The sequence below is a fragment of the Rhineura floridana genome, chromosome 22 (genome assembly GCF_030035675.1).
Source record: "Rhineura floridana isolate rRhiFlo1 chromosome 22, rRhiFlo1.hap2, whole genome shotgun sequence".
Classification (NCBI taxonomy): Eukaryota; Metazoa; Chordata; class Lepidosauria; order Squamata; family Rhineuridae; genus Rhineura; species Rhineura floridana.
The window spans coordinates 19,222,030-19,249,597 of record NC_084501.1 but is presented as its reverse complement, the minus strand read 5'-3'; the positions used below and the strand labels follow the sequence as shown (position 1 = coordinate 19,249,597).

The 27,568-nt window shown below is 48.5% G+C and overlaps 2 protein-coding genes and 1 long non-coding RNA gene across 4 annotated transcripts in view; 2 read left to right on the top strand and 1 right to left on the bottom strand.

Annotated features, from left to right (window-relative positions):
* Positions 1–896: 896 nt before the first annotated feature.
* B4GALT3 (beta-1,4-galactosyltransferase 3) lies at positions 897–23,072 on the bottom strand. Of its 2 annotated transcripts, XM_061606679.1 has the most exons (8): positions 22,936–23,072; positions 22,166–22,248; positions 17,007–17,312; positions 12,335–12,570; positions 10,984–11,174; positions 8,503–8,625; positions 4,796–4,900; positions 897–3,694 (listed from the first exon to the last, which is right to left on the bottom strand). In XM_061606679.1, the coding sequence occupies exons 3-8, from the start codon at positions 17,257–17,259 to the stop codon at positions 3,094–3,096; spliced, it is 1,509 nt and encodes a 502-aa protein (XP_061462663.1). In that variant the 5' UTR covers positions 17,260–17,312; positions 22,166–22,248; positions 22,936–23,072; the 3' UTR covers positions 897–3,093. The 2 variants fall into 2 exon arrangements, with proteins under 2 accessions (XP_061462663.1, XP_061462662.1); XM_061606678.1 differs by lacking the exon at positions 22,166–22,248.
* Positions 2,516–7,517, top strand: LOC133375134 (uncharacterized). Its single transcript, XR_009760077.1, has 3 exons — positions 2,516–5,966; positions 6,102–6,219; positions 6,327–7,517. It is a non-coding gene; the product is annotated as an uncharacterized LOC133375134 (long non-coding RNA).
* LOC133375133 (palmitoyltransferase ZDHHC3-like) overlaps positions 22,790–27,568 on the top strand; it is a 25,719-nt gene continuing 20,940 nt past the window's right edge. Inside the window, exon 1 of the mRNA XM_061606681.1 lies at positions 22,790–23,021. The gene's annotated coding sequence lies outside the window, so the exon portion shown is untranslated. The remainder of the gene's footprint in view (positions 23,022–27,568) is intronic.

The window sequence follows — 27,568 nt, the reverse complement described above, 5'->3', positions numbered from 1 at the left end:
CACAATGCACTAGAGCAAGGTAATGTCCACTGTGCTGTTTGGGGCCTACTCCTGGTTCAGGCCTGGCCCGTGCTTCCCTAGCCCATGTCCCACAATTCCCTGCACTGCACAAGGTTTCCATGGCGGCTGTGCATGTGTGCTGGTGAGGAAGGGAGAAGTTAATGAAGATGGGGTTCCCCCACAAAGAATTATCACTTTTTGGAAACCAGTAAGGCAATGCTTATTGTGCCATCGGACATAAGACTCCCACAACCAGCTCTTGCAAACTCGGTCAGAGGTCCTGTGCCTGTTTGTGTGTGACACAGGTAGAAATTCAACAGGTTCTACCCATACTTTCATTTCGGATCACTGTTGGGGGAAAAGCCACCCACAGCTTGCCTGCTGGGAGGAAGGAGCTGCAACTGTAGGGGGGGCACTTTTTTCAGCCTGAGGGCCACATTTGTTCATTGGCAATCTTCTAGGGGCCAGGCACAAACATGGTTTCATTCCAGCCATGCAAAAGCCACATTTCTTTACGCACCCATACACCTCGCCATCTTCCTGTGGTGTAGTGGTTAGAGTGTTGGCTTATGACCTAGAAACAGGGTTCAAATCCCTTGGCCGGCCTCTCTCAGCCTAACCCACCTCATAGGGTTGTTGTGAGCTCTTTGGAAGAAAGGTGGGATATGAATGTGATAAAGGCAATCCAGGAAAACAAGAGGGCAGTATCCGGGTTTGAGTACACAACACTGCAGCCTGGCAAAAGCACTCAAAGAGGATGCAGCCTGGGGAGCGTTCCCAAGGGCCAAACAGAAAGGCCCAGAGGGCCACATTTGAACTTCCCACCTCTGAGGTTCCCCAGTCCTGCCCACAGAGACACAGGACAGCCGCTCTTAACCAGAAAAGACAACTTTTTTTTTTAATCCATGGACAATTTTTTTATTATTATGTTTTAAAAAATCAGTTTATCAAAAAGCAAACGGGGAGAGCAACTACAGCAAGGGAGAAAGGCCTGCAATAAATAGAGTAAATAGCTACACACCGTTGGCCACAGCTAGACTGTGAGAGAAAGAGGAGCGGGCTTTTTCTGGGGTGGGGGGGAGATGGCAGGCTGGGACCAGCCCTGAGAGGAAAAGGGTTAGGCTGCAAGGGGGGGGGGCAGGATGAGAAAATAGTGCTGCGAAAGGGGGGGTGTAATAGTTAAGAAAAACACAACGGCTGCATCTTCTGTTCAATGGAGACCTGTCATCCCTGCTTTCCAGCAGGGAGATCTACCCCCCCCAAAAAAAAAGCCATGATTCCCCAGCCAGAGGAAGTAAAGGGGTGTGTGGGAAAACCTCATTCACATGGCAAATCCCCTGCCTGGTCAGTGGAAGCCTTTTTTTGGGGGGGGGGGGGTAAGACAAGTTTTGCTTAAAGGCCCTAGAAACAGCCTTTGCCAACTGGGTGTCCCCCAGCTGTTTTGGACTACAACTTCCATCACACACACACCCCAGTCAGCATGCTGGAAGGCACTAGGTTGGCCAAGGCCACCCTAGAATATCTGGGATTGAGGGTGGGTGAGGAATAAAAGAGAATGAAGTTGCAGCATTTAAAGAATGATTGCACCGTAGCCCAGAAACAGTTGGGGGGGGGTAGGCAGAGAGACAGGCCAGCAGCAGGCATGACTGGGCCACTGGGCATCAGCCTGTCCTGGGCCTGTGGCACCTTCGTCGACCACCCCCTCCTGATACAGTCTGCCCCCTTCTCAAGTCAATGCCGAATGAATGCCCTTAGGGAAGTGCCCACAGCCATCTGGGGTGATGGCAGGCATGCGCGCACTGCGTTCACACTGACAGCAGAGGTGGGTGGGGCATGCAGGCGGTCATATCGAAGCTCACGCTGTCTGCATGAGGGGGGTGCCTGGAAGCTTCAGCTGTGTGATCCACAGCAGCAGCAGGTTGCAGGACCCGACACTGCTGTGAAACGAGGGTGCCATCCTAAGGAGGGGCCAACCTGGCCGCCCTGTGGCGCCGGGCCTGCAGAGAGGCAACATTAAGCCCCACTACAACCCCAGAATAGACCAAATCCTTGGCATAAAAGGATTTCTTGCCTGGCTCAGGGGGAAAAAACGCAAATTCCAGCATCAAGCTATGCCTGGTTCTAGAAGCCAGAGGCCACGGGCTGGGTTAGCTCCGTGGAACAGCTGATTGCAGCACTGGAGCAGACCCATGCAGGTCTCCCCCCTTCTCAAATCAAGTTCACCATGGGCACCTCGCTGTGCGCGGTTCCCCTCTTGAGAGGGAGGATACCAGAAATAAGAAAACGGGGCCTACTATCAACTAAAGCCCGAGATAGTGTGTGTGGATATATTTTTAAAAGTCTGGCTCAGCAAGAAAACATTGATATAGTCGGCGGCCTTCTAAGATGTCATCCTGCAGCGACAGGCTGCAGAATGCCCCTCCTCATCCTCTCGGAAACTAAGCTGAGAGGAAGGGAGAGAAGAGGCCAGCATCTTCCGATTTGGGATGGTGCGAGGCTGGGGGCTTTTGCAGGGAATTCCTGCCTTTGCTTGCATGGGACCTCCAGCCGCTTGATGGGGCTGGGTGGGTGTTCAATCCTCCATTTGCACACAACGGTCCCCCTCCCCCAAAACCCAGCCTCCACCCCATAGATTTCAAGTCAACATGATTATCCTTCACGGTACAGACCCAGGAGTGCCCGGGAGCAGGATTCAGCCCCAAAGCAAGGGGGTTTACCCACACAGCAGTGAGGCCTACTGTTCTACAGAAGGTAGACGGAACCTCTGAGGTATGGCGAAGGTCTCCTGCCTTCAAGAGGGGAGGGCATAGCAGCGGGAGTCTGGAGGCAGCCGCTAAGGGATGAGAATGTGGAGCCTGTTCCACCATGGAGCTTAACTACCACATATTGCCCCACCCACCCCTTAGTCTTTCCCTCCATTGTCCAGTCAGGGTTTGTCAGGCCCTTAACCCTGCCTGCCGACCTGGCAGACACCGAGAAGGTAGCCCAAAGGGCCTGTGGGCCACAGCATTTTTATTGCAACACCTACAATTGGTTCTAGAAACTGAGGCTTGGCTGCTGGGCTTGTGTCCATCAGCTTGGAGCCCGTCCTCTCTAATTGGCACTTTCTGGACCGGTGTGATTGCTCGCTGGCTCCTGGAGTGCGGAGGAGGGGGTCCTGGCAAAGTCCACCCCTGCCTGCCCAGCTCTGCTGAGCCGCTTCTCTTTCCCAGCATCCTCAGATGCTCGCTTTGGAACTTCCGGGCTGGGCTCTGTTTGAACGGCTGTTCTGAGGATCGCCTGCCTGACGCTTTCGGTGGTCCAACCAGGGGATCTGTCCTGCCCCTCCCTTGCCAAGGGGCTTGCTTTCGGCTTCTCCGGTTTGGGAGTGGACGGCTCCACCTTTGCTGATTCCAACAGAGCCTGGATGGTGCTGAAGGGCACTTCCCCCCAACCCATGGCCCTGGAGAGTTTCGCAAATGGAGTCTTGCGTAGCATCTCCTGCCGGAAATCGTGGTTGCTTCCGCTGGGGTAGTTCCTCCCTCTGAGGCTGGGGACGGAGCCCTTCCCGCCCTTCATGGCCCGAGGGTTGGTGCCGATGTCGGCCGTGATGTTCGTGTAAAGGGGAAGCAGCTCCTTGGAGAGGAGTGTGTACGAGAGGGAGTTCATGCCATCCTGAGTCCAGACCCGGTGCGTCCGGATCAGCAGGTCAAACCTACAAGATGGAACAGCGAGAGAAAGAGTGCAAAGTTACACCAATGCCGTATAACAGGTGTGGGGAACCTTTGACTCTCCACGTGTTGCTGAACTAAAACTCCCGTCATCCCTGGACCTTGGCCATGCTTGCTGGGCTGATGGGAATTGTAGTTCAGCAATATCTCAAGTGCCAAAGAGTTTTCCACATCAGCTTTAATGACTGAACAAAGCCCAAGCGTTTATTCTGTGCCTCCCTTTACTTTACGCCAGACTAAAAGAGGAAATATGCAGACTGAGATAACATGTAAGAAGGGTTGTAACCCAGCGGCAGAGCGAGTCTGTGCCCCGCACCAGAAGGAGAACACACCCTTCCAAGTGGGTGAGGATCAGCAATCAGGGTCACAACCACCACCAGGCTGGAATTTGTACACGAGGGTTAGTTGCTGCCTCTGGAATGCAGACAGCCCCCCCTCACTTCCCAGCATAAAAAGGGCTGGAAGAACACCGGATCTCTCTCCCCCTTCAACTTAAAATCTGAAAGATGTCAGATTGGGTGGCACCCTCCGCAAGCAAGGATCCTCCAAAAACTCTTATTAATTGAGAAAGCAGCAGTCGGCAGGGTAACAGCCAAGAACACCAGCGCTGATCCAAGCCAGCTTTCTGGAGTGTATTCCATGCTGCGGGGGAAGAACCCTCCCCAAGCAGTCCAAATTCTGCACCAAGAAAAAAAAGGGGGGGGATTCTGCAACTGGTTTAATTTACACGCATTGAACTGATTTACATCTCAGCCTGCATAATTTATTCTGGCTTACTCCTCCGGATGCTGAAGCCCAACCCCCTACCCCAGCACTAGCCAAAGTGCTGCCCTTCCGGGTGATGTCAACTACATCACCCATCGCCCCTGACCATTAGGCCATTTGGGGAAGGGCTGGAGCTCAGTGGGGAGAGCATCTGCTTTGCATGGAGAAGGCCCCAGGTTCAATCCCCAATGGCATCTCCAGGTAGGGCTGGGACAGAATTCTGAAACCCTTTAGAGCTGCTGCCAGTCAGTGTGGACAATACTGAGTTTGTTGGGGAAATGGTCCTTTAATCCCACTACGATGGAAAAAAAGCAGTGCACCTGTGCGGATTTTCCTCATTGCCTTTGTCGCCCTTGTGCTTCACCATCTTGTAGTGGCCGACGGAGATGGGAGGCCGCGAGATCTTCATGCCGGCCAGGCGCACCCTGGAGACACAGAAGCAAAAACGCTGAGTCAGGATTGGCTGGGCCGGCCCTACTATGAGGCAGAGCCAGGCCAGCATCTCGGGCAACAGGCTGAGAGGTAACAGCAGCAGCACCCCCACAGCTGCTCCCCTCTGGCAGGGGTCAGAGCTATGTCTGCCACAGGCCTGTCGTACAGTGCACGCACCCATTCCCTCGGCCATCCTCTTACACTGCTGCTGAAAGAAACGCACTGACTGACAATCAGCTATCAGCTTTGGCTTCTATCCAAAGTCTCTCATTCCATTCGTGCAAGGATTTACACTTGTGCAACAGGGCTCCTCCCCCTGCCCCCACAAAAACCCTCTAAATATCTTCTGGATTTTTCTCCAGACCTCTGGAGATTTGGGGAAGGCATGGGGCCTGCACATGCAGAGGGGAATCAACTGCCAGCTGGCTAGGGGGCGAGAGGGGGACGCCATTTTGTCTTTTGCCTCAGGCAGCAAATCAGGCACCCGAGGATTTAGTCGGATGTCGCAGGCCCCTTCAGAGGCCCCTTGTGTGGGGAGCTACCTAACAACCATGGCCACCTTCTCCTGGAATAAGAAGAGATCTCAACCCTGCTGTGAGGTCAGAGACTCCTAGCCTATCAGGTGATGGGCACCGTGTAACACGGAATAAAGGTTCTCTTTTTAAAGCCGGCTCTTCCGTGTGGGGGAGGTTTCCAGAAAAGTGAAGGAACATAGAGATGCCCTCAGAGCAAAACCCGCCGTCTCCTCCTCTCCCTTTCTACTCAAATCTCTCCGATTTCTTTTATCTTTGCCCAAAGTTAAGAATTCCTGTTTTCCTCACAGTGGGAGGTGGAACAGTTGCCATGGTGACACACAGCTCTAGCCAAATCAGTTCAAGAGAGGCAGAACTTGGGAGCCAAACGCTTCCCTGGACGAGCCGGTCGGAGCCAAACACCTATTTTATTCATCCCTCGTGACCTCTCCAACCTTCCTTCTGTTGTCATCCCTCACTGGCAAATCTTTTGTTGTTGTCCGGGGTACCCATTTTGTGCTGGTACTCATGGCACTTCTATCAATATGTAAGTACTGACACCTCTCTTTTTTTTAGCCAAAAAAAGCGCATCATCATCAATAACAGTAATTTTATAGCCCTCTATCACATTCTACTCTGGCTTTCATTTGTTTCTTTTTTAAATGATTCACTCTTGTTACAGAGGTGAAGCAACCAGACAGCCATCTTGTCGAACACTTTCTAATCTGCCTACGTAGTGTGGAGTAAAATTCTTCCCAGTTCTCAGCACCTGGCTCACAACTGCACTAAAAAAACAACAGGTCAGTTGATTTTAGGTGCCCAGATTCGAAAGACTGCCTTGCTGCAGAGCTAGACTATGATGTGCTGTGGGATAATTCTTTCCATTTAAAATATCTAATTCTTCTAGGTGGCTGGGTTTTCCTGTCCGCCTTCACTGGCTGTTGCTGAGCTGAACCATCGGCATTTCATGACAGAGCCTTCCCTCTCAGAATTGGAGTGTTTGAGAACATGCCATGGCATTACAGCGTTGCAGTTTTCTGGCCTTACCTGAATGCTGCAGCCTAAATGCCACAGCCTGGGAGGGAGAAATGAGCATGCAAGGATCCGAGAGTGTGAGCAACGCAAAGTGGAGGAAGAGATAAAAAGAGATGATAATGAAGGCAATGAGAGGGAAAACATCACCCCAGTTGAAAAGCAGGAAGTGGGGAATGGAAAATAGGCATTACACAGCAGAGGATGGGTGTGAAATCAGTGCTCCAAGGACCTCCAGCTTTGCTGAAGCTGAACCCCGACAAGACCGAGGTGCTGCTCGTGGGGGACAAAGGAAGGTTGGGAGATGTTGACTTGAAGTTCAATGTGGTAACTCTACCCCTGAAGGACCAGGTCTGCAGCCTTGGGGTTGTACTTGATTCCAGGCTGTCCATGGAGGCTCAGATTTCAGCAGTGAGCCGGGCAGCCTGGTATCAACTACACCTCATACGAAGGCTGCAACCCTACCTTCCTGCTCATCAGCTCCCACTGGTAGTACATGCCCTGGTCACCTCTCGCTTGGATTACTGTAATGCGCTCTATGTGGGGTTACCCTTGAAAACGGTCCGGAAATTACAACTTATACAAAATGCGGCGGCTCGACTACTTACGAATAGCCGCCGCCGGGATCACATCACACCAGTGTTGTTCGATCTACACTGGCTTCCAGTTGTCTTCCGGGCCCAATTCAAGGTGTTGGTATTAACCTTTAAATCCCTATACGGTCTCGGCCCAGTTTATCTTACGGAGCGCCTTCCACGCCACCAATTATGCCGCCCGACAAGATCAGCCACACAAGGCCTTCTCTCAATCCCGCTGACAAAAACAGCCAGATTGGCGGGTACAAGAGAGAGGGCCTTCTCAGTGGCGGCCCCCACCCTCTGGAACTCCCTCCCACAAGATCTCCGGCACGCCTCTTCCCTAAATGCATTCCGTAAAGCCTTAAAGACCTGGCTCTTTCAACAGGCCTTTGGGATCTCCGGGGAGGGTTAATTGTTATGACTGAAATGCCTCCTGCCCTGTTTTAATATTGTTGTGGCAGCTGTATTGCTTTTATACTGTTGTTATATTGTATTATTGTATTTTATTATATTGTGTTTTAATGATTTTGTACGTCGCCTAGAGTGGCCATTGGCCAGATAGGCGACACAGAAATTAAATTTATTATTATTATTATTATTATTTATTGCTCAGGAGGTAACAGACAGGGAAAGTTACAATGCCAAAGAATGCAAAAATAAAAACTACCAGTTGCAGATACTCTTCCACTTTCCACAGCCCATTGTGGAGGGACGGGCCCTAGCTCAGTGGGAGAACATCTGCTTTGCACACAAAAGGTCCCCAGTTCAATCCCCAATGGCATCTCCAGGTAGCGCTTGGAATGTCCCCTGTCGGAAACCCTGGTGATGCTGCCAGTCAGTGTAGACAATACTGAGCTGAGAGAGTGATGGTCTGTCTCTAGAAGGCAGCTTCCTATGTTCCTAAAGACCACAGCTACACCTATGCCATAGTTCCACGCAAATGCAGAAAGAGCAAGAAGAATTGTATGTGGCCCAGAATTCAGCATCTAAAGAATCTGAGCTGTTCCTGCCACATTTTTTTTGAGAAAGCAAGGTTCTAGTCCTTTTCAAGTTTGCAGAGACATGTTTGAAAAAGGTGCAGGCCCAACACCTGCCTCACAGGCATTGTACGCTTACTTAAATACATAAGAACATCAGAACAGCCTGCTGGATCAGACGCCCATCTAGTCCAGCATCCTGTTCTCACAGTGGCCAACCAGTTGGCCCAATGGGACACCTGCAAGCACAACCTGAGCCCAGCAACGCTCTCCTCCTGCAGGTCCCAGCAACTGGTATTCAGAAGCAAGCAAGCGAGATTACCAACAAGCAGGAGGCCAGCTACAGACCCTGCTGAATTGGGTGCCAAGACAAGAGCATTCTAAGCAAGTGGAGGAAATGGCAGTAATGCAGAGCCTTAAACGAGACACGCGGGAGAAAGCCGGGCGCGGAGAGGAAGGCAACAGGAAGCAAAACAGGTGAACGGGGGACACTCACCTCGTGGCAATGTCATCGTCCTCGCCTCCCCAGCCCCAATACTCATTGGGGAAGCCGTTGATCTTGAGATACTGCTCTGGCGTAAGGGCCGACACGCCGCCAAAGTACTGCGAATACGGGAGGCTGGAGAGGGGAGAAGATAGAGAGAAAGAAGGTTGACATTGCTCGCCCTTTTTAAGTCACGCTGGGCTTCAGGGGAATTGCTACGTCCTTGAAAGACTTGGGGGGAGGGACAGGCCCACAATGCAAATTTGCATATGCAATTTTTTTACTCTTTGCACATGCCAATTTACTATGTTTCAGAGGGGAAGCTGCCCTGCAAGTGAAAAATAAAGCGGGGGGGGGATGAAGGAACATTGGGTTGAAATAAATAGGGAAGGGCTCAGACAGATTTGGGGTACCTGTGGCCCTCCAGATGTTGCTGAACTACAACTCCCATCATCCCTGGCCATTGGCCACTCTGGCTGGGGCAGATGGGAGTTGTAACTCAGCAATATCTGGAGGGCCAAAGGTTCCCAACACCAGGGCTAGGAAATCCATGTCCTGGAGCAAAAGATCTGGGGAGAGGGCTCCCCAAGGTTTCCTCCTGACAAGACGACTCCTGAATGCCCCAGAGAGCAGAGCCAATGGGAAAAGGCTCCTGTTTTTGCATACAGGAGGTCACCCAAGTTCAATCTTGTTAAAAGGGGATCTCTGGTAAGCAAGGGTTAAGAAAAACCCACTTCCCAAGGTCTGATTGATTATTTTATCTTACTATTGGTTTCAGGCACTTTTACATCGTGTCTTCATTGTTACGGTATGTGGCTTCAAGAGCACATGCTGTATGCCGGGTGCAGAGAGCCAGTGGCCTTCCAGATATTGCTGGACTCCAACTCCCATCATCCCTGTCTATTGGCTGTGCTGGCTGCAGGGGCTGATGGGAGAAGAGGAGGGATGGGGACCCTTTTTGGCTCCGTGGCCCAGATCCTTATTAGGATTAGCCTCACTGGCCAAATTTGGCAAGTGGGCAGGGCCATCCACCTTTCAATCAATGGAGGCCACAATGATGTCAGGTGCTTTGACGTCCCAAAGTTGGGATTTCAAAGCGCTCCTATAACCAAGGTTTTTTCCCTCTCTGATCTAGCAGGGTTTTCAGCGCTGATTCCACAAGGGGCTTGCAATGGGATTCCTTGCTAAAACACTTTATTTTAGCAGGGAATTCCATTTAAACCTCTCCCGGTATCAGGAAGGTGCTTGCATGGAATCCTGCTGCTTTGGCTGGGCACCCATGTTCTTTGACAATGCAGGATCTAATGCTCTTCTCCCACCCATCAGATGACATCACGAGTGAAGTCAGCCGATGGGCAGGTGGGTGTGGTTTGGGGAAAATGGCCTTGTGGCCCAGCCTGGAACCCCTAGTGGGCCAAGATTAAACTGGAAGTTCCTCACTCCTGGAACTGAGAGTCCAACAGCATCTCGGGGGCTACAGGTTCCCCGCCCTTCATGTTTGTGGATGGTGGAATAGTATTAATTGTATTCTTGTTAACATGAAGTTAAAGCCTGCCATGCATGACACTCCCCCTTTTTGGGAGGATATCGACTCCCTCCTCCAACATTTTAACACAGACAAAACAATTCAACCATGCATGTTTCCTCAAAGGTCAGACACCAGCACCAAATATCCTAGGCCACCCAGATCTTCACATCGGGCAGCTGGGTCCGCACACCTCCAATTTTTATTTCCCACAATGCCCCCAGAGTGACATGTCCAGTCAGGCATTGTGGGAAATTAAAAATGGTCGCTCCCAGCCATATAGTACTACTGCTAGTGCCAGGCAAGGGTGAAAGGGGTAGACAACTTGCACTTGATACCCAGGCCCTGAGCTTGCAAAGTTCATTTTTAAAAAGGAATGAGTTCAAGTTCAAGTTCATCCTATCCAAGAAGGAAATAATTCCAGGTCACATTTGTCCCTTTACAAAACAAGCTACTTTGGTTCACATTCAGTTCAAGTTTATCCACACGATCATCGCATTCAGAATGTTACAAGCTGCTGTGTTGGTATAAAATATATTTGAGACTAAGAAAACATCAATATTTAATTGCTTTCCCCCACAACTATGACCTTACAGGCTCTGGGCACCATTATGATCTTAAAGGCTTAAGAGTCTAAACAGTAAAGAAAAAACAAGAGAATAAACTTGAAGATGAACTAGAAATGGTTCAAAGTTAAACCTCAAAATGAACTTAATTCATGGTCGGTTCGCCAGGTGATTATGGGAACTACTTTCAAGGGCAGTTCACATATTTGGAAACTTGTTCAGTAAACTTTGTTAAACCAAACTAGTTCATTCCAAGCCTTGCCCAGGCCTCCCTCAAAACAGAGTCGGCCTGACGTGGGAGACATGGGACAACCATCCCCGCCACACCTACATTCTTCAAAGAGTTGCAGCACCAGGGAAATCCTTCCCTCCCAAACACACTCCTCATCCCTACTCCCTCACTTGTAGCCAAACTTGTTCATGGCGACGGAGACATGCTTGGGGCTCCATGGATCACAGACGTAGAGGTTGTGGTCGTTCTCGGGGATGAGGTCCACGTCGTGGAGGAAGAGGCAATTCCACTCCTCGTCCTTCAAGGCCTCCTTCACACCCACGTTCAGCAGCTTAGCCCGGTTGAATGTGGCATTCCCAGCCTACGGAGGAGCAGGGTTGAGCAGGCAGAAGCAGCGACAGGACAAGGTATGAGACACACACCAGCCCTGCTGTGAGACAGCTAGCCTCAATTGCCAAATTCGGAACACCGTAAAAAGAACACAGTACATCCAGGTGGGGACCCTTCAGAAACATCTGAAACATCTTCAGAAACATCTGAAGGACCACAGGCTCCCCATCCCTACTTTCCATCTGTTAAGTGCATTTAATATGTGATCCCTGATTGGTTGGGACATGATTGGTTGGGTCTAGGACAGAGGTGGAGAAACTGTGGCCAGATGTTGCTGGGACTGATAGGAGTTGGAGTCTGGCAACATTCCGGAGGGATCTGTGGGTTTCCTGGCTCTGTGTCAGCTGTTGTTAAAAACATGGAACAGATGGGATTAGCACAGCAAGTAATAATGAGAGCCGGGGAGGTGTAGCAGTTAAGAGACAGAGACTGCAATCCTATGCCCAATTTGGGAAGGACTGTAGCTCAGTGGCAGAGCATCTTCCTTGCACGCAGAAGGTCCCAGGTTTGATCCCCAATGGCATCTTCAAATAGGGCTGGGAAAGCCCCGTGGAGAGCTGCTCCCAGTCACTGAAGACCAGAGGTGCCCAAACCTCCCCTGTAGCAATTGTTATGCACGGTGCTAGATGCCGTATGACGTTTAACTGTACTTTCTATTCCTCCTTTTCTTCCTTACATATTGTATTTTACTGTGCAATTCAAGCTGTAATACAGTAAATGACAATGTGAGAAAAGAAGCACTCAGCGCCCCATGAAAAGTGAGCATGAATATTTAATGCGGCGGATGTGCCGTCTCCCATCGTCAGTCCCACATCCACAGACATGCCCATGGACCACATGAGTAATGCTTGTGGATCACTTGCTGGTCCACAGAGCACAGTTTGGGAACCACTGGGGCAGGCAATCCTGCGATGGATGGACCAATGGTCTGACTTAGCATACGACAGCTTCCTATGCCTATACATTTCCCTAGGAGAAAAAGCCCCACTGAACTCTACAGGGTTTGGTTCCGAGCAGATCCGAGTACAGGACTGCCAACGTAAGCCGTGCATTGGGAAGGGTTCTGGGGGTTCATTTGGGCCTGAAGGTTTCCCACCCCTGGATCCAACCCCCCCCCCCAAACAAACGCACCTGATGGACAACATAGATTCCATATTGCAGCTGCTGGCGCTGGAGAAAGGGGTGCAGGTAATAGAGCAAGTGGCGGAGGTGCGTCTCCCGATTGCGGTGTGGGATGATGATGGCTGTCCGGGAGCGTGGCTCGCAGGCGGAAGGGTGGTACCTGCCTCCGACGCCCACTGCTGCGTTCTTCTCTTGGATGTGCCCCAGCGTCGGCACGCGGCTGAAGCTCACCGTCAGGGGACCAACTGAGATGGAGTTGAGGGCGAGAGAACAGCAACATGTATCAAATTGCGTGTTGCAGAGCACATGAACCTCGGTTCAAGTCACTGGACTCTTGCCACAGGGACAGCTCGTCTCCAATGCAGCCTTAGAAAATCCCTGAAGAATCTGCCAAAGTTTCTAGCCCTCGTGAGGCAGGCACAAATACCCAATAGGAAGACCCCGTTTCCCCACTTGAAGATTCTTAAGCCTGAGGCAGGGAGCTAAGCTAACTGCTAACTTTCCTCCCATCACACAAGAGGACTCTTTGCATGTCAGGAGTGGTGGTAAAGTTTTAAGCTTTAAGCAGGATTTCCTGGAAAAAGGGAACAAGTCACCCAGATGCACAAAGGCAAGGATAATGTTGCCTTGTCCCTATGCCAAGGCCACCTGGATCTGGGATAACCTCACGGGGTGGAGAGAAGCACCCCGGAAATTTTAATTAGATAATAAATCAGAGCAATCTGGGTTTGAAGTTGTTGCTGTTAAACCTTCACACAAACCCGGCAAAAATATCACACTGGCTAACCTTGGGGTATATTTGTACACCAGTGAGATTTCCAGTAGAAGGATGGGGCTCACTTTGTACCCCAGAGACCTTTATTTTTTGTCACCCCAAGTGTGCCTGACAACACCTAAGCACCAAAAACCAAAAAAACCCACTTTTTCAGAGGATGTAGAATTTTTCTGAGCAGTATGCATTGGCCCTTACCAACACATATTGAGTAAACACAATCTCTGGGGTATTTTTGAACCCCAGGTTGTTAGAAAACAGTAAATGGTAACTGGTTGAAATTTGGCAACACTGTACAGGTTAAAATTTGTGACAATGTCCTAAAAGGTAGACCCCGGTAGGTCTACTTATGTGTAAATTACACCTTCATCCTTACTTCTGGGGTCCAAATGAACATGAGAAGTCAGGATGAGGGCAACTAGATTTGATGGACAAGATGGTTTCCCAGTTCAACTCTACCACAACAGAGTTGCCATACAGAGTCATACATAAGTATGAACAGGGGGTTGGACTTGATGGCCTTATAGGCCCCTTCCAACTCTACTATTCTATGATTCTAGTATCCTCTGATGCTTATTAACATTCTTACAGGTAGCTCCTCTTTTAGCATTAAAAGTTTTCCTAGTTTATCGTCTTTGTGTTTTTAAAGCGGGAGTGAAAAATCAATGCATCATTTAAACTCGGGTCTTTCACAGTTCTAATTACTGCTTGAACTGGTTTGTTTCTTGGAATCATGCTGGCCCCAGTAGGTGAGTTGCTGCTATAATAGGGAATAGACTGTGCACTTGTCAGCTTAGATCTGTGGTACCCAACATGGCAGGTGTGGGCACCGTCGTGCCCTCAGATACCCCCTTGGGGCTCATCAAGAACCCCTTCCATATTTTAAACATTGAGGAATGTTTTCGTTAGGTGGCGGTGAGGTACCTGTTTTTGGGGAGGATAGTGGCCTGCTTTCCTCCCTGTGTTTTATTTGTTCTGGGGACATAAGTGTTTTGCTTAGGAAAGGAGGGGTCTCAGAATTGTCAGTGTTTCTTCTGTGAAATGGGTATTTTGTGGTAGCCATGGAAGTTTCTTAGATTTCCAAATGTCCCCACCCCTGGCCAAAAGTTGGGGATGTTCTTGACTGAGGCCCCATCTCCACCATCCATTTAAAGCACTGTGATGCCACTTTAAATAGTTGCTGCTTCCCCCAAAGAATATGGAGAATTGTATTTTGTTAAGGGTGCTGAGAGTTGATAGGAGACCCCTCTTCCCCTCAAAGAACTATAATTCCCAGTGAGGTTTTGACAGTCATGCCCTCATCCTAGGGAACTCTGGGAATTATAGTTCTGCGAGGTGAAGTCTCCTAACTCTCAGCACCTTTAGGAAACTACAGTTCCCAAGATTCTTTGGGGAACTCTTGACTCTTTAAGGTGGCATCAGTGTTTTAAATCTTTAGTCAGATAGAACCCATCTGGTGAAAAATGATGAAAAATACAGATTGCAATCCTATAAACCACCTTGCAGTAAGTGCCACCAAACTCAGTGGGACTTGCATCTGAGCAGACATATATATGATTGTGCTGACAGAGAGCTTATTTTAAACCAACGATGGAGAACCTGCAGGGTCCTCCAGATGTTGCTGAACAACAACACCCATCAGCCCTAGCAACCATGGTCAACAGTCAAGGATGATGAGAGTTGTAGTCTGGCAACATGAGGAGGGTCCCAGGTTCCCCAGCCCTTCTTTAAACAACAAATAGTCACTTTGGTTTGTTCAAGTAATTCTCCTTTTATGGTCACTCAGATAGTGCTGACAATTTGCATTGGCTTTTGCAGAGCACAGAAAGACAGGTCCCTGCCCCAATGAGCTTACGCTCAAAACATTCAACATGGGAAAGAGGGAAGTGGGTGCAAAGGGGAGTAGGAAATGTTCTTCTTGTTGTTATACTATAAATATTTATTAATATATATGTTGATAACAACATTGATATTATTAATAACAATATTATTAATAATGTTGGTTGGTATATGCCTTCAAGTCGATTACGACTTATGCCAACCCTATGAATCTTTTGGTTATATTCATAAGATTTTCATAGTAAGAGGTATTCAGAGGTGGTTTACCATTGCCTTCCTCTAACAGTTACCCTACGGCACCCAGTATTCCCAGCCGGTCTCCCGTCCAAGTACTAACCAGGCCTGACCCTGCTTAGCTTCCAATATCAGGGTAGTATGGCCATAGTTGTTGTTGTTGTTGATAATAATAACAATAATATCATCCTGTCCTTTCTCCCAAGGAGACCAACACATAAGCGATAAAACATCTCAAAAACAAAATACCCTTGATGACTGGTACAAAGTCTCTGCTTCAAAGGCTTGTTGAAAGAGGAAGATGTTCAGTAGGTGCCACAACGACAACAGAGACGGCCCCTATCTAATATTTAACAGGTGGGAATTCCAAAGGTTCCATGCCCCCACGCTAAAGGCCCGCTTCCTATGTTGTGTGAAATGGACCTCCTGATAAGGTGGTATCTGCAGGACACCCTCACCTGCAGAAACCAACGATCAGTTGTGTATATAAGGGGCGAGTCAATCTTTCAGATATCCTAGTCCCAAGCTGTATAGGATTTTATACACCAGAACCTTGAACATGGCCCAGCAGCTAATTGAGAGCCAGGGCAATCACATGCGATTATTTGAGTATACTTGTATACCACAAGCCAGTGTGGTATAATGGTTACGGTGTTGGGCTAGGACCTGGGAAACCAGGGTTCAAGTCCCCACTCAGCCAGGAAGCTCCCTGGGTGACGCTGGGCCAGGCACTGACTCTCCGCCTAACCCACCTCACAGGGCTGTTGTGAAGATAAAATGGGGAGGGAAGAACTATGTACACCACCAGGAGCTCCTTGGAGGAAAGGTGGGATAGAAATGTAATAAATAAATAAATACACACGCTATCCTGGGACTTAATCTCCATTGAACTCAATGGACTTACTTCTGAGTAGACATGCACTGAACTGTCCATTGCAATAGAGTGTGGGGAGGTACCCAGAAAAAGGTGGAAGGGTTAAAGCTCTCATATTTTAAAAAGAAACTGCTCCTTCTCCACACTTTAAAGAGGCACCTTCCGCTTATGATTTGTCATGTGCTACATTGCTTAAACATTTACCTAAGTGCAAGCATGAGACAATGAGACTGCCAGAGGTATAGCTGTTTATAGCCACCTTATCTTAAAAAACTGGAACTTCAAGAGCACTGGACTATGTAATCTTGCATACTGCATGCTCACCCACCAAACTTTGCTTCCGAATTTTAATTTGGCAATAACGAGCTTGAATGGGAATCGTTTTATCTGCAGCCTTGGAGAACCCAAAATGTTTTCTTTGTTTGTTTTGTAGAGGAGTGGAGAACCTTTTCTCAGCCCAAGGGCCACACTCCCTCATGCAAAACCTTCTGGGAGCCACATGGTGGTGGTAGGCGGAGCCAGAGGCAAAAGTGGGTGGAGCAACAGATGCAACTTGCAGTCTTCGTACAGGATGCAACATTCTGGCCATGCAAAAGTCAAGAGGCTTCTACACAGGCTTCTCAATCCAGAGAAACAAAAACGCTATTATTGCAGGTCAAGGACAAATTCCAGTGAGGCAAAAGCGCTCTAGGGCATGGAGTAGGGAGGGCCAGGGAAAGGTGTGGCCTACAGAGAGCATCAAGGGCCAGACAGGCATCCAGAGGGCCGCATTGAGCCCCCGGACCTAAGGTTCCTTGTCCCTGTTGTAAATCCAAACAGAATTCTCTGTATTCTAGGACCAGGGAGATTCTCTCAAACCTCTCATCTTTACAAAACTATTATTTATCACCACCACCCCTAAACTGTGACGTCGAGTGTGAACACTGCCACCAAATGGGTCACGCGCATGCAGCCTGACTCACTGAGGTATGGTGACCGCTCTGGGCAGTAGGGCAGAAACTGCGTGGGGCTGCCATAGCGGGGCTGCTGAGGCAAGAGGCTGAGGTTGGCATAGACATCGTGGGTCCGAGAATAGTCGAAAGCCGGGTTGCCGTCGTGCCCAAAGATCGAGGCCAAGTTCCGGAAGCCGCCAAAGGAGAAATAGGCCATGAAGGCAAACTGGAAGCCCACGAGGAGAGCCAAAGTGCAGGGCCGGTCGAGAACCCTTCGGAGCATGGCGGTGGGAGACAAGGTCTTCTTCCTGGGCCTCAGAAGGACAGTGGGCGCACCTGCAGAAAGGTAGGAGAGCAGGCCTTTGAAGACAACCAGTTCCTGGGGAGCGACACTGCTGACAGGGCTCAGTGGGAGAGCATCCTCTTTGTGTGCAGAAGGTCTGTCCCTGGCATCTCCAAGGAGGGCAAGGGGGAAAGCCTTTTTCAAACCCTGGAAAATCGCTGCTACTCAGTGAACTGTAGACCAGTGTTCGTCAGCCTTGGGTCCCCAGATCTTGATGGACTACAACTCCCATCACTCTCTGACCCTGCTGCCTGGAGATGATGGGAGATGTAGTCACGGGAGAGAGCCTTTTCAGTGGTGGCCCCCAAACTTTGGAATACCCTGCCCCAAGAAACCCACTCTGCTCCCTCCCTGATGGCTTTCTGGAGACTTTTGAAAACTATCTTGTTCCGGAGAGCCTTTGGGAGGGACTGAAGGTAGAGCCTGACACTGACTTTACACCTTCTATGTTAATTTTTACCTCTGTAGTCCCTTCAGTACCACTCTCTCTATATGTGTGTGTATTGTGTTTTATGTATTTTAATTTATTTTAATGCCTTTGTGATCTTTATTGTGTTCAATTTTTATTATGTACATGTTTGATTTTATTTTAAGCTGACCTGAGTGCCCTATTATAGGGTAGAAGGGCGGGACAGAAATATTTTAAATCAATCAATAAAAATAGTCCGACATCTGGGGACCCAACGTTGAAGAGCAGAGCTGTAGATGAGGCTCAGCTAAATGGACCAATGGTCCAACTCTGTATAAGGCAGCTTCCTATGCTCCTGTTCAAAAACAACCCTTTATTTAGATCCATGAGGACTGGAACCTTAGTTTGTTTTTAAGGGAAGAGTAATAACTCAGTTGTAGAGCCTCTGCTTTGCATGCAGAAGGCCTCAGATTGGATCCCCAAGGGAATCTCCAGATAGGGCTGGGAAAGACTCCAACCTGAAACCCTGGAGAGCCACTGCCAGCCAGTGTAGACAGCACTGAGCTAGATGGACCAATGGTCTGACACAGTATAAGGCAGCTTTCTATGTTGCTATGCTAGGGAGCTTCTCAGAGGCATCTAGTGGGAAGCAAGGATGCTGGACTAGATGGGCCTTTGCTCTGATCCAGCTGCTGGGCTCTTTCCGTGTCCTCTTACCCCTCCGTGCCCACATCGTGCTCCCACAAACACAGCCAATGCACCCCCAACTCCCCACAAAGCTCAAAGCAGGAAGAACACAGAATGCGATATTCAACAGAGCCTCACATTCCATCTCGGAACTGCTCTCAACCGCAGACTCACGGCTCCGTCTCCACCATACATTTAAACAGCCCTGCCTTCCCTCGAAGCATCCTGGGAGCCGTAGTTTCTGAAGGGTGCTGAGGGTTGTTTGGAGACCCCCTCTTCCCCTTCCAGAGCTACTACTCTCAGAGTTCTCCAGGAAGAGGGATTGATTGTTCAGCCACTCTGGGAATTGTAGCTCTCTGGGGGGGGGGGATCTCCTGACAACTCTCAGCGCCTTTCACAGAGTACAGTTCCCAGAATACTTTGGGAGAAGCCCTGGTGGTTTCAAGTGGTATGATGCTGCTTGAAAGCGGCTAGAGGGTCAGACCTGGGACCTGGGGGGCCAGGGTTCAAATCCCTGTTTGGCCAGGAAGCTCATCTGGGTGACGGTGGGGGCCAGTCATGGTCTCTCAGCCTCTAACCTACCTCATAGGGTTGTTGTGAGGATAAAATGGGGAGAGGGGGAGAATGATGTATGCCACCTAGAGCTCCTTGGAGGAAAGGCAGTGTGTAGATGCAATAATAAATTAATAATAAATGTACGGTGCAGACAGGGCCTTAAGGTTGACGCGGTTGTCTACCACTTTCCAATTCTTTTAACTATAATGTTGTTGGACTCCAACTCCAGCCGGCATGGGCACGGATGATGTGAGTTGTGGTTCAGCAACAGCTGGAGGGCCACAAGTTCCCCATCCCTCCTTTAGATATCTCCCTCTCTCACTCCACACTCCCACTCCCACACTGGGAAACAGCAGGCACCCTCTCACCCCGAAATAAAAAATATAGCCACAGCAAAGACAACAGTTCCTCTCTAGTGTTCAGTGTGAATCCTGAGGTTTCTGCTCCAGATAATGTGATGAGTTACTTTGTTGTCATGTGCCTTCAAGTCCATTTCAACTTATGGCAACCCCATAAATCAGCAACCTCCAAGAGCATCTGTCATGAACCACCCTGTTCAGATCGTGTACGTTCGTGTCTGGGGCTTCCTTTATGGAGTCAATCCATCTCCTGTTTGGCCTTTCTCTTTTTCTACTCACTTCTGTTTTCCCCAGCATGATTGTCTTTTCTAGTGAATCATGTCTTCCCATTATGTGTCCAAAGTTTGATAACCTCAATTTCATCATTTTAGCTTCTAGAGATAGTTCTGGTTTAATTTGTTCTAACACCCAATTATTTGTCTTTTTCATGTTCCAGTCTTTTTGACATTCAGCTGTAGTCCTGCTTTTGTGCTTTCCTCTTTAACTCTCATCAGCATTCATTACTTGAATCATTACTGGTTTCTGCGAGTAGTATGGTATTGTCTGCATATCTTAAATTGATATTTCTCCCTCCAATTTTCACACCTCCTTCAACTTGGTCTAATCCCACTTTCCGTATGATATGTTCTGCATATAAATTAAACAAATAGGGTGATAAAATACACCCTTGTCTCACACCCTTTCTGATTGGGAACCAATCGGTTTCTCCATATTCTGTTCTTACAGTAGCCTCTTATCCAGAGTATAGGTTGTGCATCAGAATAATCAGATGCTGTGGCACCCCTATTTCTTTTAAAGCATTCCATAGTTTTTCATGATCTACACAGCCAAAGGCTCTGCTGTAATCTATAAAGCACAAGGTGATTTTCTTCTGAAATTCCTTGGTCCGTTCCATTATCCAGTATATGTTTTTTCCATATGATCTCTGGTGTCTCTTCCCTTTCTGAATCCAGCTTGGACATTTGACATTTCTCGCTCCATATATGGTAAGATCCTTTGTTGTAGAATCTTGAGCATTACTTTACTTGCATGGGATATTAAGGCAACAGTTGGATAATTACTGCATTCCCTGGGATCCCTTTTCTTTGGAATTTAGATATAATTTCCGTATGTGGGCCATCGTTTAGTTTTCCAAATTTGTTGACAATTTTTTTGTCAAAATTTGGACAGATTCAGTCTCAGTAACTTGTAGCAACTTTATTGGTATGTCATCTGTTCCTGGTGATTTGTTTCTTCCAAGTATTTTAAGAGCAGCTTTCACCTCACATTCTAAAATTTCTGGTTCTTCTTCGTATGGTTCCTCCATGAATGACTGTCACAGTCCTCAGAATCCTTTGCGGGAAGTCATATGCTTTAAATGTGCATTGGATGCACTTTAAATCTATGGCTTTGTGGTTTGTTTTTCGAATTTCTAGTTCAGAAACCCAAAGCGTTTCTTCTCTCTCCCTTTCTTTCAAGCTCTTGGTGTGCTGAAAATGATTGGCATTGGTATGTGTGGGTAAGAGAGAGGTAGCAGTGTGGTGCAGCAGTTAGAGTATCAGAGTAGGACCAAGGAGACCAGGGTTCAAATCCCTGCTCAGCCATGAAACTCACTGGTCAACCTTGGGCCAGTCATCATCTCTCACCCTAACCCACCTCACAGGGTTGTTGCGAGGATAAAATGGGGAGAGGGAGAGAACCATGTACGTTACCTTGAGCTCCTTGGGAGGAAAGGTGGGATATAAATGCAATGAATGAGTAGATAAAAACATTATGGACTAGCACCTTGTTGGCAAAGCTGAAGTCACAAGGATTAATCCACATCAGAAGTCTGTAGTGGATTGATTGTCCTACTTCTACATAGTTTGATTGGGATCTTAGTAGATGGTTATAGCAACACCAAACAGCAACAATGTGTCATGTTTCCCTTTACAGGCCACACATGGTTCCATGGCACAACAAAACAGCTGGCAAGAAACCACACAACATTATCGAGAGAACTTAACAAACCCTGAACCACAGGGCCAAAGCAACAGTCTCTGTTCCTTACGAACAGAAACCTGGTTTTTTTTTCTGGTTAGTGATAATGAATAAGGTACTATACATAGGTAATCAATGAATATTTTGCCCCATTTTTCCTCTGGATCTTCCAGGAGCTTAGGGTAGTGTACAGGGTGTCCCTGCCTCCACAGCCCTGTAAGGTAGATTAGGCTAAGAGAGGAAAAATATGAATGTGTGTGATTGGCCCCAAGTCACCCAGTATCCTTTATGGATTTGGGGTGGGGTGTTTGAACCCAGCTCTCCCTGGCCTAAATCTAAACTCTGCATTTTTTTTAATTATAAAAAGATGTGCATCCTTCGTTTGGGCTCTAAAAAGGCTGTCTGAATAAATTGGATTTTCACACACAGCTTTCCAGAGCAATTCACACTGAAGGCTCAGTTTAAGGTCCAAACAGTCACATGCACGCTGACGCAGATATCACAATGCTATATATGCATATAACAGAGTTTTGGGTACAGCATCCAACTTCCCAAAGGAAAGAAGAAAGTTTAAAAAATATTCTGGATCTCATGTTTCCAGAGATATGCTAGAAAGCATATAGGCAAGCCTCAGAAGGGTGGCAAAATAAGATTCTCAGTGGCTGGGCACAGGGCTTCCATTTCCTGTGTAAATAAACTGCGGATTATCAGAAGCAGAGTAGGTCATACATCATCTCTGAAGTGACAGAACAAGCCATGCAACAAATAATTTTTTTTTGTCCTAGGACACTGGTGGGGGAGACAGCAGAATAAACAGGGCATCCTAACTTCTGGGGAGACGGGAAAACTGGACAGTGCTAAGATGTAGAGTCCTTACCTGACCCAGCTGGTGTTGAAAATGAACTGTGCCAGCTTTTGAGTTACATGGGATTCTTAATTTCCTCTTGGATATTCAAGTAACTGTGGGGGGGGGGGAGAAGAATAAGAAAGGGTGGGAATCAGACAGTGCTTTCTTATTCCTCTCCTCCACCCCTCCATTACTTGAATATCCAGCAAGAAATCAAGAGCCCTGTTTAACTCAAAAGCTTCATTTGGAACATCAGCTGTTTCCAGCAAGAACTCTTTCCCCTGGCTCCTTCTGCCTTCACCTGCAGGTACCCTGGCGCCATCTGCTCACCTGTCCTCCCCCGAGTCCCTCCCCCCACCCTTTCAAAACCTCTGCCCCATGCTACCACCTCCTTTTAAACATCTTTGAAATTTCAGAGGAACACAGCTATCTATAGATAGCACGCAAACACCTCCGATTATGTCGCAAGGGGGAGCACTGATTTCAGCTTTGGGGCTCAAGATCGAGGATATTATCCTGAATCTAATACAGCAAAGATCAATTGACGGGGAGGGGGAGAGTACAAATCTAGCCCCCGCATCTCTTTTCAGGATCCTTAGCCCAGTCTTTATAAAGGAAAGCGCGGGTTGCCGAGGCGGCTTTTCCTCGCAACCAGGCAAGCCTTGCGCTCGCTGCCTGCCCGATCCTAGGCAGTCCTCTGCTCTAGCCAGCAGGGACGGAGGAGCCTCTCGAAGCACCCACCCTAAGAGCGCACCCAAGGGTGCGCACCGGCCATCTCTTCCCTCCACTCCCCTGGTTACCTGGGTGCTAGAGCCTTCCGAGCCAGGAACGCCTGCCCTTAACCCCACCCCGGGATCAGGAGCACCGTCGCCGCCATCTTCGGAAGGTAAAAATAAATTTAAAAAAGCTATTAAGGGGCGGGGATGCTCTAGGGAGGGAGAGGTGCGGGGAGGGAGAGAAGGGCTAGTGACGTAGAATGATGGGGCGGGGCCCGAGACTCCTCCCTTTAAAGCACCCCCTTACGCCGGGGGGGGGGGGTGGCACGGAGGAGAAGGTTGAAGAGATTGTGATTTGATTTTCTGCAGGATTTTTTCTCTTTTATGTTGGATGCTGGGGATGTGGTGGCGTCAGAAAGTTGCGAGAACCCCTGAGCATGCACAGACCGCACGTTTTATTGGGCGCGCGCCAGCTGGAATTGGAACTCAGGGCTTCCTGCTGAAAGGTTGTGGCTCTCAGGGGTCGTGGGCGAAGGCTCCGATTCTCTCTCGTTCGGAAGAGAACAGCTGCGCCACGCTGTGCGTGGTTACTCAGAAGTAACTCCCCCAGGATTCAACAGGTTAAGAGTACTACAGGACCGCAGCATAATCCAGGAGTTGGAAACCTTTGGCCTTCCAGATTATTATTATTATTATTATTATTATTATTATTATTAATGAAATTTCTATACCGCCCCATAGCCGAAGCTCTCTGGGCGGTTCACAGCAATAAACATCTAAAATACAAGTAAAAAGCCATATATAACACAAGTTAAAAATAAATTAAACAAAAAAATGTAAGCATAATGAAACACAAACTAACTGCAAAACTCAATACTAAAATATGAGATGTTAAGATGTGACATGGGTAGAATGTTAAAACGTTAAGATAATTAAAATGTCAACATATTAAATAAGTTAGATGTTTAACTGTTTAAGATGTTTAAAATGTTTAAAATGCCTGGGAGAAGAGGAAGGTTTTTACCTGACGCCGAAAAGATAGTAGTGTTGGCGCCAGGCATACCTCATCACGAAGGCTATTCCATAGTTCGGGGGCCACCACTGAAAAGGCCCTTTTTCTTGTTGTCACCCTCCGGGCTTCTCTCTGAGTAGGCACCCGGAGGAGGGCCTTTGATGTTGAGCGCAGCGTACGGGTAGGTTCATATCGGGAGAGACGTTCCATCAGGTATTGTGGTCCCAGGCCGTGTAAGGCTTTATAAGTTAAAACTAACACCTTGAATCGGGCCCGGAAACATATAGGCAGCCAGTGCAAGCGGGCCAGAATTGGTGTTATATGTTCAGACCGCCTGGTCCCTGTTAACAGTCTGGCCGCCGCATTTTGCACAAGCTGTAGTTTCTGAACCGTCTTCAAAGGCAGCCCCACGTAGAGTGCATTGCAGTAGTCTAGTTTAGAGGTTACCAGTGCATGGACAACTGAAGCAAGGTTTTCCCTGTCCAGATAAGGGCATAGTTGGGCCACCAGCCGTAGTTGGTAAAAAGCACTCCGTGCTACCAAGGCTACCTGTGCCTCTAGTGACAGGGATGGTTCTAAAAGAACTCCCAAACTACGAACCTGTTCCTTCAGGGGGAGTGCAACCCCATCCAGGACAGGATGAACATCCACCATCTGATCAGGAGAACCACCTACTAACAGCGTCTCAGTCTTGTCTGGATTGAGCCTCAATTTATTCGCTCTCATCCAGTCCATTATCGCAGCCAGGCATCGGTTCAGCACCTTGACAGCCTCACCTGAAAAAGATGAACAGGAGAAGTAGAGCTGCGTGTCATCAGCATACTGATGGCATCGCACTCCAAAACTCCTGATGACGGCACCCAGCGGCTTCATGTAGATGTTAAAAAGCATGGGGGATAGCACTGACCCCTGCGGAACTCCATATTGGAGAGCCCAGGATGTCGAGCAATGCTCCCCAAGCACTACCTTCTGGGGACGACCCACCAAGTAGGAGCAGAACCACTGCCAAGCAGTACCTCCAACTCCCAGATCAGCGAGTCTCCCCAGAAGGATACCATGGTCGATGGTATCAAAAGCCGCTGAGAGATCAAGGAGAATCAACAGAGTTACACTCCCCCTGTCTTTCTCCCGACAAAGGTCATCGTACAGGGCGACCAAGGCCGTCTCCATGCCAAAACCGGGCCTGAAACCCGATTGAAATGGATCCAGATAATCGGTTTCATCCAAGAGTGTCTGGAGCTGGTCCGCAACCACTCTTTCTAGGACCTTGCCCAGGAATGGGATATTTGCTACCGGCCTGTAATTGTTAAAATTTTCTGGGTCCAGGGAAGATTTCTTCAGAAGTGGTCTCACCACCGCCGCTTTCAGGCAGCCAGGGACCACTGCCTCTTGCTGAACTACAGCTCCCATCATCCCAGGCCTTTGGCCAGGCTTGCTGGGGCTGACGGGATCTGTAGTTCATCAGCATCTGGAGGGCCTCTGCAATCCTTGGCGTTTTGCGCATGACAAACAGAAATGCCAGGTGAATTGTTCTTTCCAGTGACAGCGTTCATTATTTAAATCAGCCTTCACCAACCTGGTGTCCTGATATTGTTGAGCTGCAACTCCCATCAGCCCTGACCACTGGCCATGCTGGCTGGGACTGATGGGAGATGGAGTCCGACAGCAGCATCAGGTTCCTCATCCCTGTGCTACAGGGAGGTCCTGTTGAAGACGCTCCGTTCTGTTCTTCCACCCAGTTTGGATTCTCTTTCGTCACATCCACACTATAAATTTAATGCATATGGCTTCCCCAACTCAGTATAAGGCATCTTCCTATATTCCCTCCTGCTACTTTTCAAAATAGAAACAGCTGTCAGAGCAGGTATTATTATTATCGTTGTTGTTATTATATCCTGCCCTTCCTCCCAGAAGGAGCCCATGGTGGTGGTGGTGGTGGTGGGGAGAATACATTTGTTTTAATGTATTTTAAAGTCTGTTTTTATTATGTTTTAAAGTGTTTTTAGTGCTTTTGTTTGCTGCCCTGGGCTCCTCTTGGGAGGAAGGGTGGGATATAAATCAAATAATAAATAAATAAATAAATAAAAAGGTTTGCCCCTCCAGATATTGCTGATCTAAACTCCCGTCAGCCTCAGCAAGCTTGGCTAATGGCCAGGGATAATGGGAGCTGTAGTCCAGCAACATCTGGAGAGCCAGAGGTCTCCCGCCTCTGACCTATGGTGGCATCCACACTGTAGTGTAGTGGCAAATTCAGAAGTGCAGGATCCCTTCATGTTAATCACAGCCATGCAGCCCCCTTCCCCGCTTTTTTGCTGTGGGGTTGAGAATGAGATCCTTGTTAATTCCTAGGAACCAATAAGCATGAAAGAGGGGAGTGTTTGACTCACCTCCTTTCTCTCTGATTGGCTCCAATCATCAGGAAAGGACAAGGAAGCATGTTAGAAGATTCTTCACTGTGGCTCACACACTCCTCTTTCATGCTGATTGGCTTGTAGGATGCTGGAGACATTGGGACCCTGCTCCCAAAAAAGTAAAGGGTCTAAGACCCCCTGAGACGCTGCAAGACTACACCCCTGCATCCACACCACAGATCAGAAGCAGGGCTCATTCCCTCAGCTCTGCTGAAAGAGCAGCTCCATTGGGCATCTCCAACCCCTGAACAGTTTCTATGATAGCTGGTCATTGCTGAGTTTGCCTTTTTCCTCTTGCCTCCTTGCCCCTTGTGTGTCATGTTTTTGAGATAGTAAGCTTATGGGCAGGGACTGTCTTCTGTTAATTGATTGCACGTAAGCCACTCTGAGGGCCTTTTTGGCTGAACAGTGGGGTACAAATACAATATATAAATAATAATAATTAAAGCATATGTCTTCCCCCAAGAATCCTAGGAACTGTAGTTTGTTGAGGGTGCTGGGAATTATAGCTCTGTGAGGGGCAAGCTACAGTTTCTAGGATTCCTTAGGCCGGGGAAGCTTTGTGTGGTGTGGATGTGGCCAGGGGTGTAGTCATCCAGGGTCATCGGCAGTCGTAGACCCAGGACTTTTTTGGGAGCAGGGTCTCAACCAGGTCCCTATGTGTGAACCAAATAGCATGAAAAGGGAGCATGTTAGCCACTGAAAAAAGTCCTTGTCCTTTCATGCTGATTGTAGCCAATCATAGTGAAAGGAGGTGAGTCAGCCACTGAGAAGATTCTTCTCAATAGCTAACACACAGCCTCCCCTTTCATTGGCTCCTAGGGACATCTGGGATAGGAGGAGAGAGTATGAGGAAAACAACAACTGGATAAACCTGTGGAACAAGTTTACTGTCTAAGTGAGGGGGGGGCTGGCCCCAGCACCCCTTTGTAATCCTTATGGGAGGCACGTAGGCCCTCATTGGCAGACGCAGCCCCAGGCACCAAGATCTATTGACGAAAGCAACAGCCGCTGTTTGAGCTGGCTTGGGTCACATCCACACCATGCATTTAAAGCACATGGATTTCCCCAAAGAATCCTGGGAACTGTAGTTTACCCCTCACAGGGCTTCAGTTCCCAGCCCCCTTAGTAGAGACGAGCACAGGAAAAGTTGCTTTTTGTATCCGACCCGTATCTGTCATTTTGTATCTCTCAGGGTTTAACATTGGGTCGCATGCAAGTTAGCCGCACTCAGAACAGACCCATTGAAATTGATGGACACGACTCGATTTATTAATTTCAATGGGCCTACTCA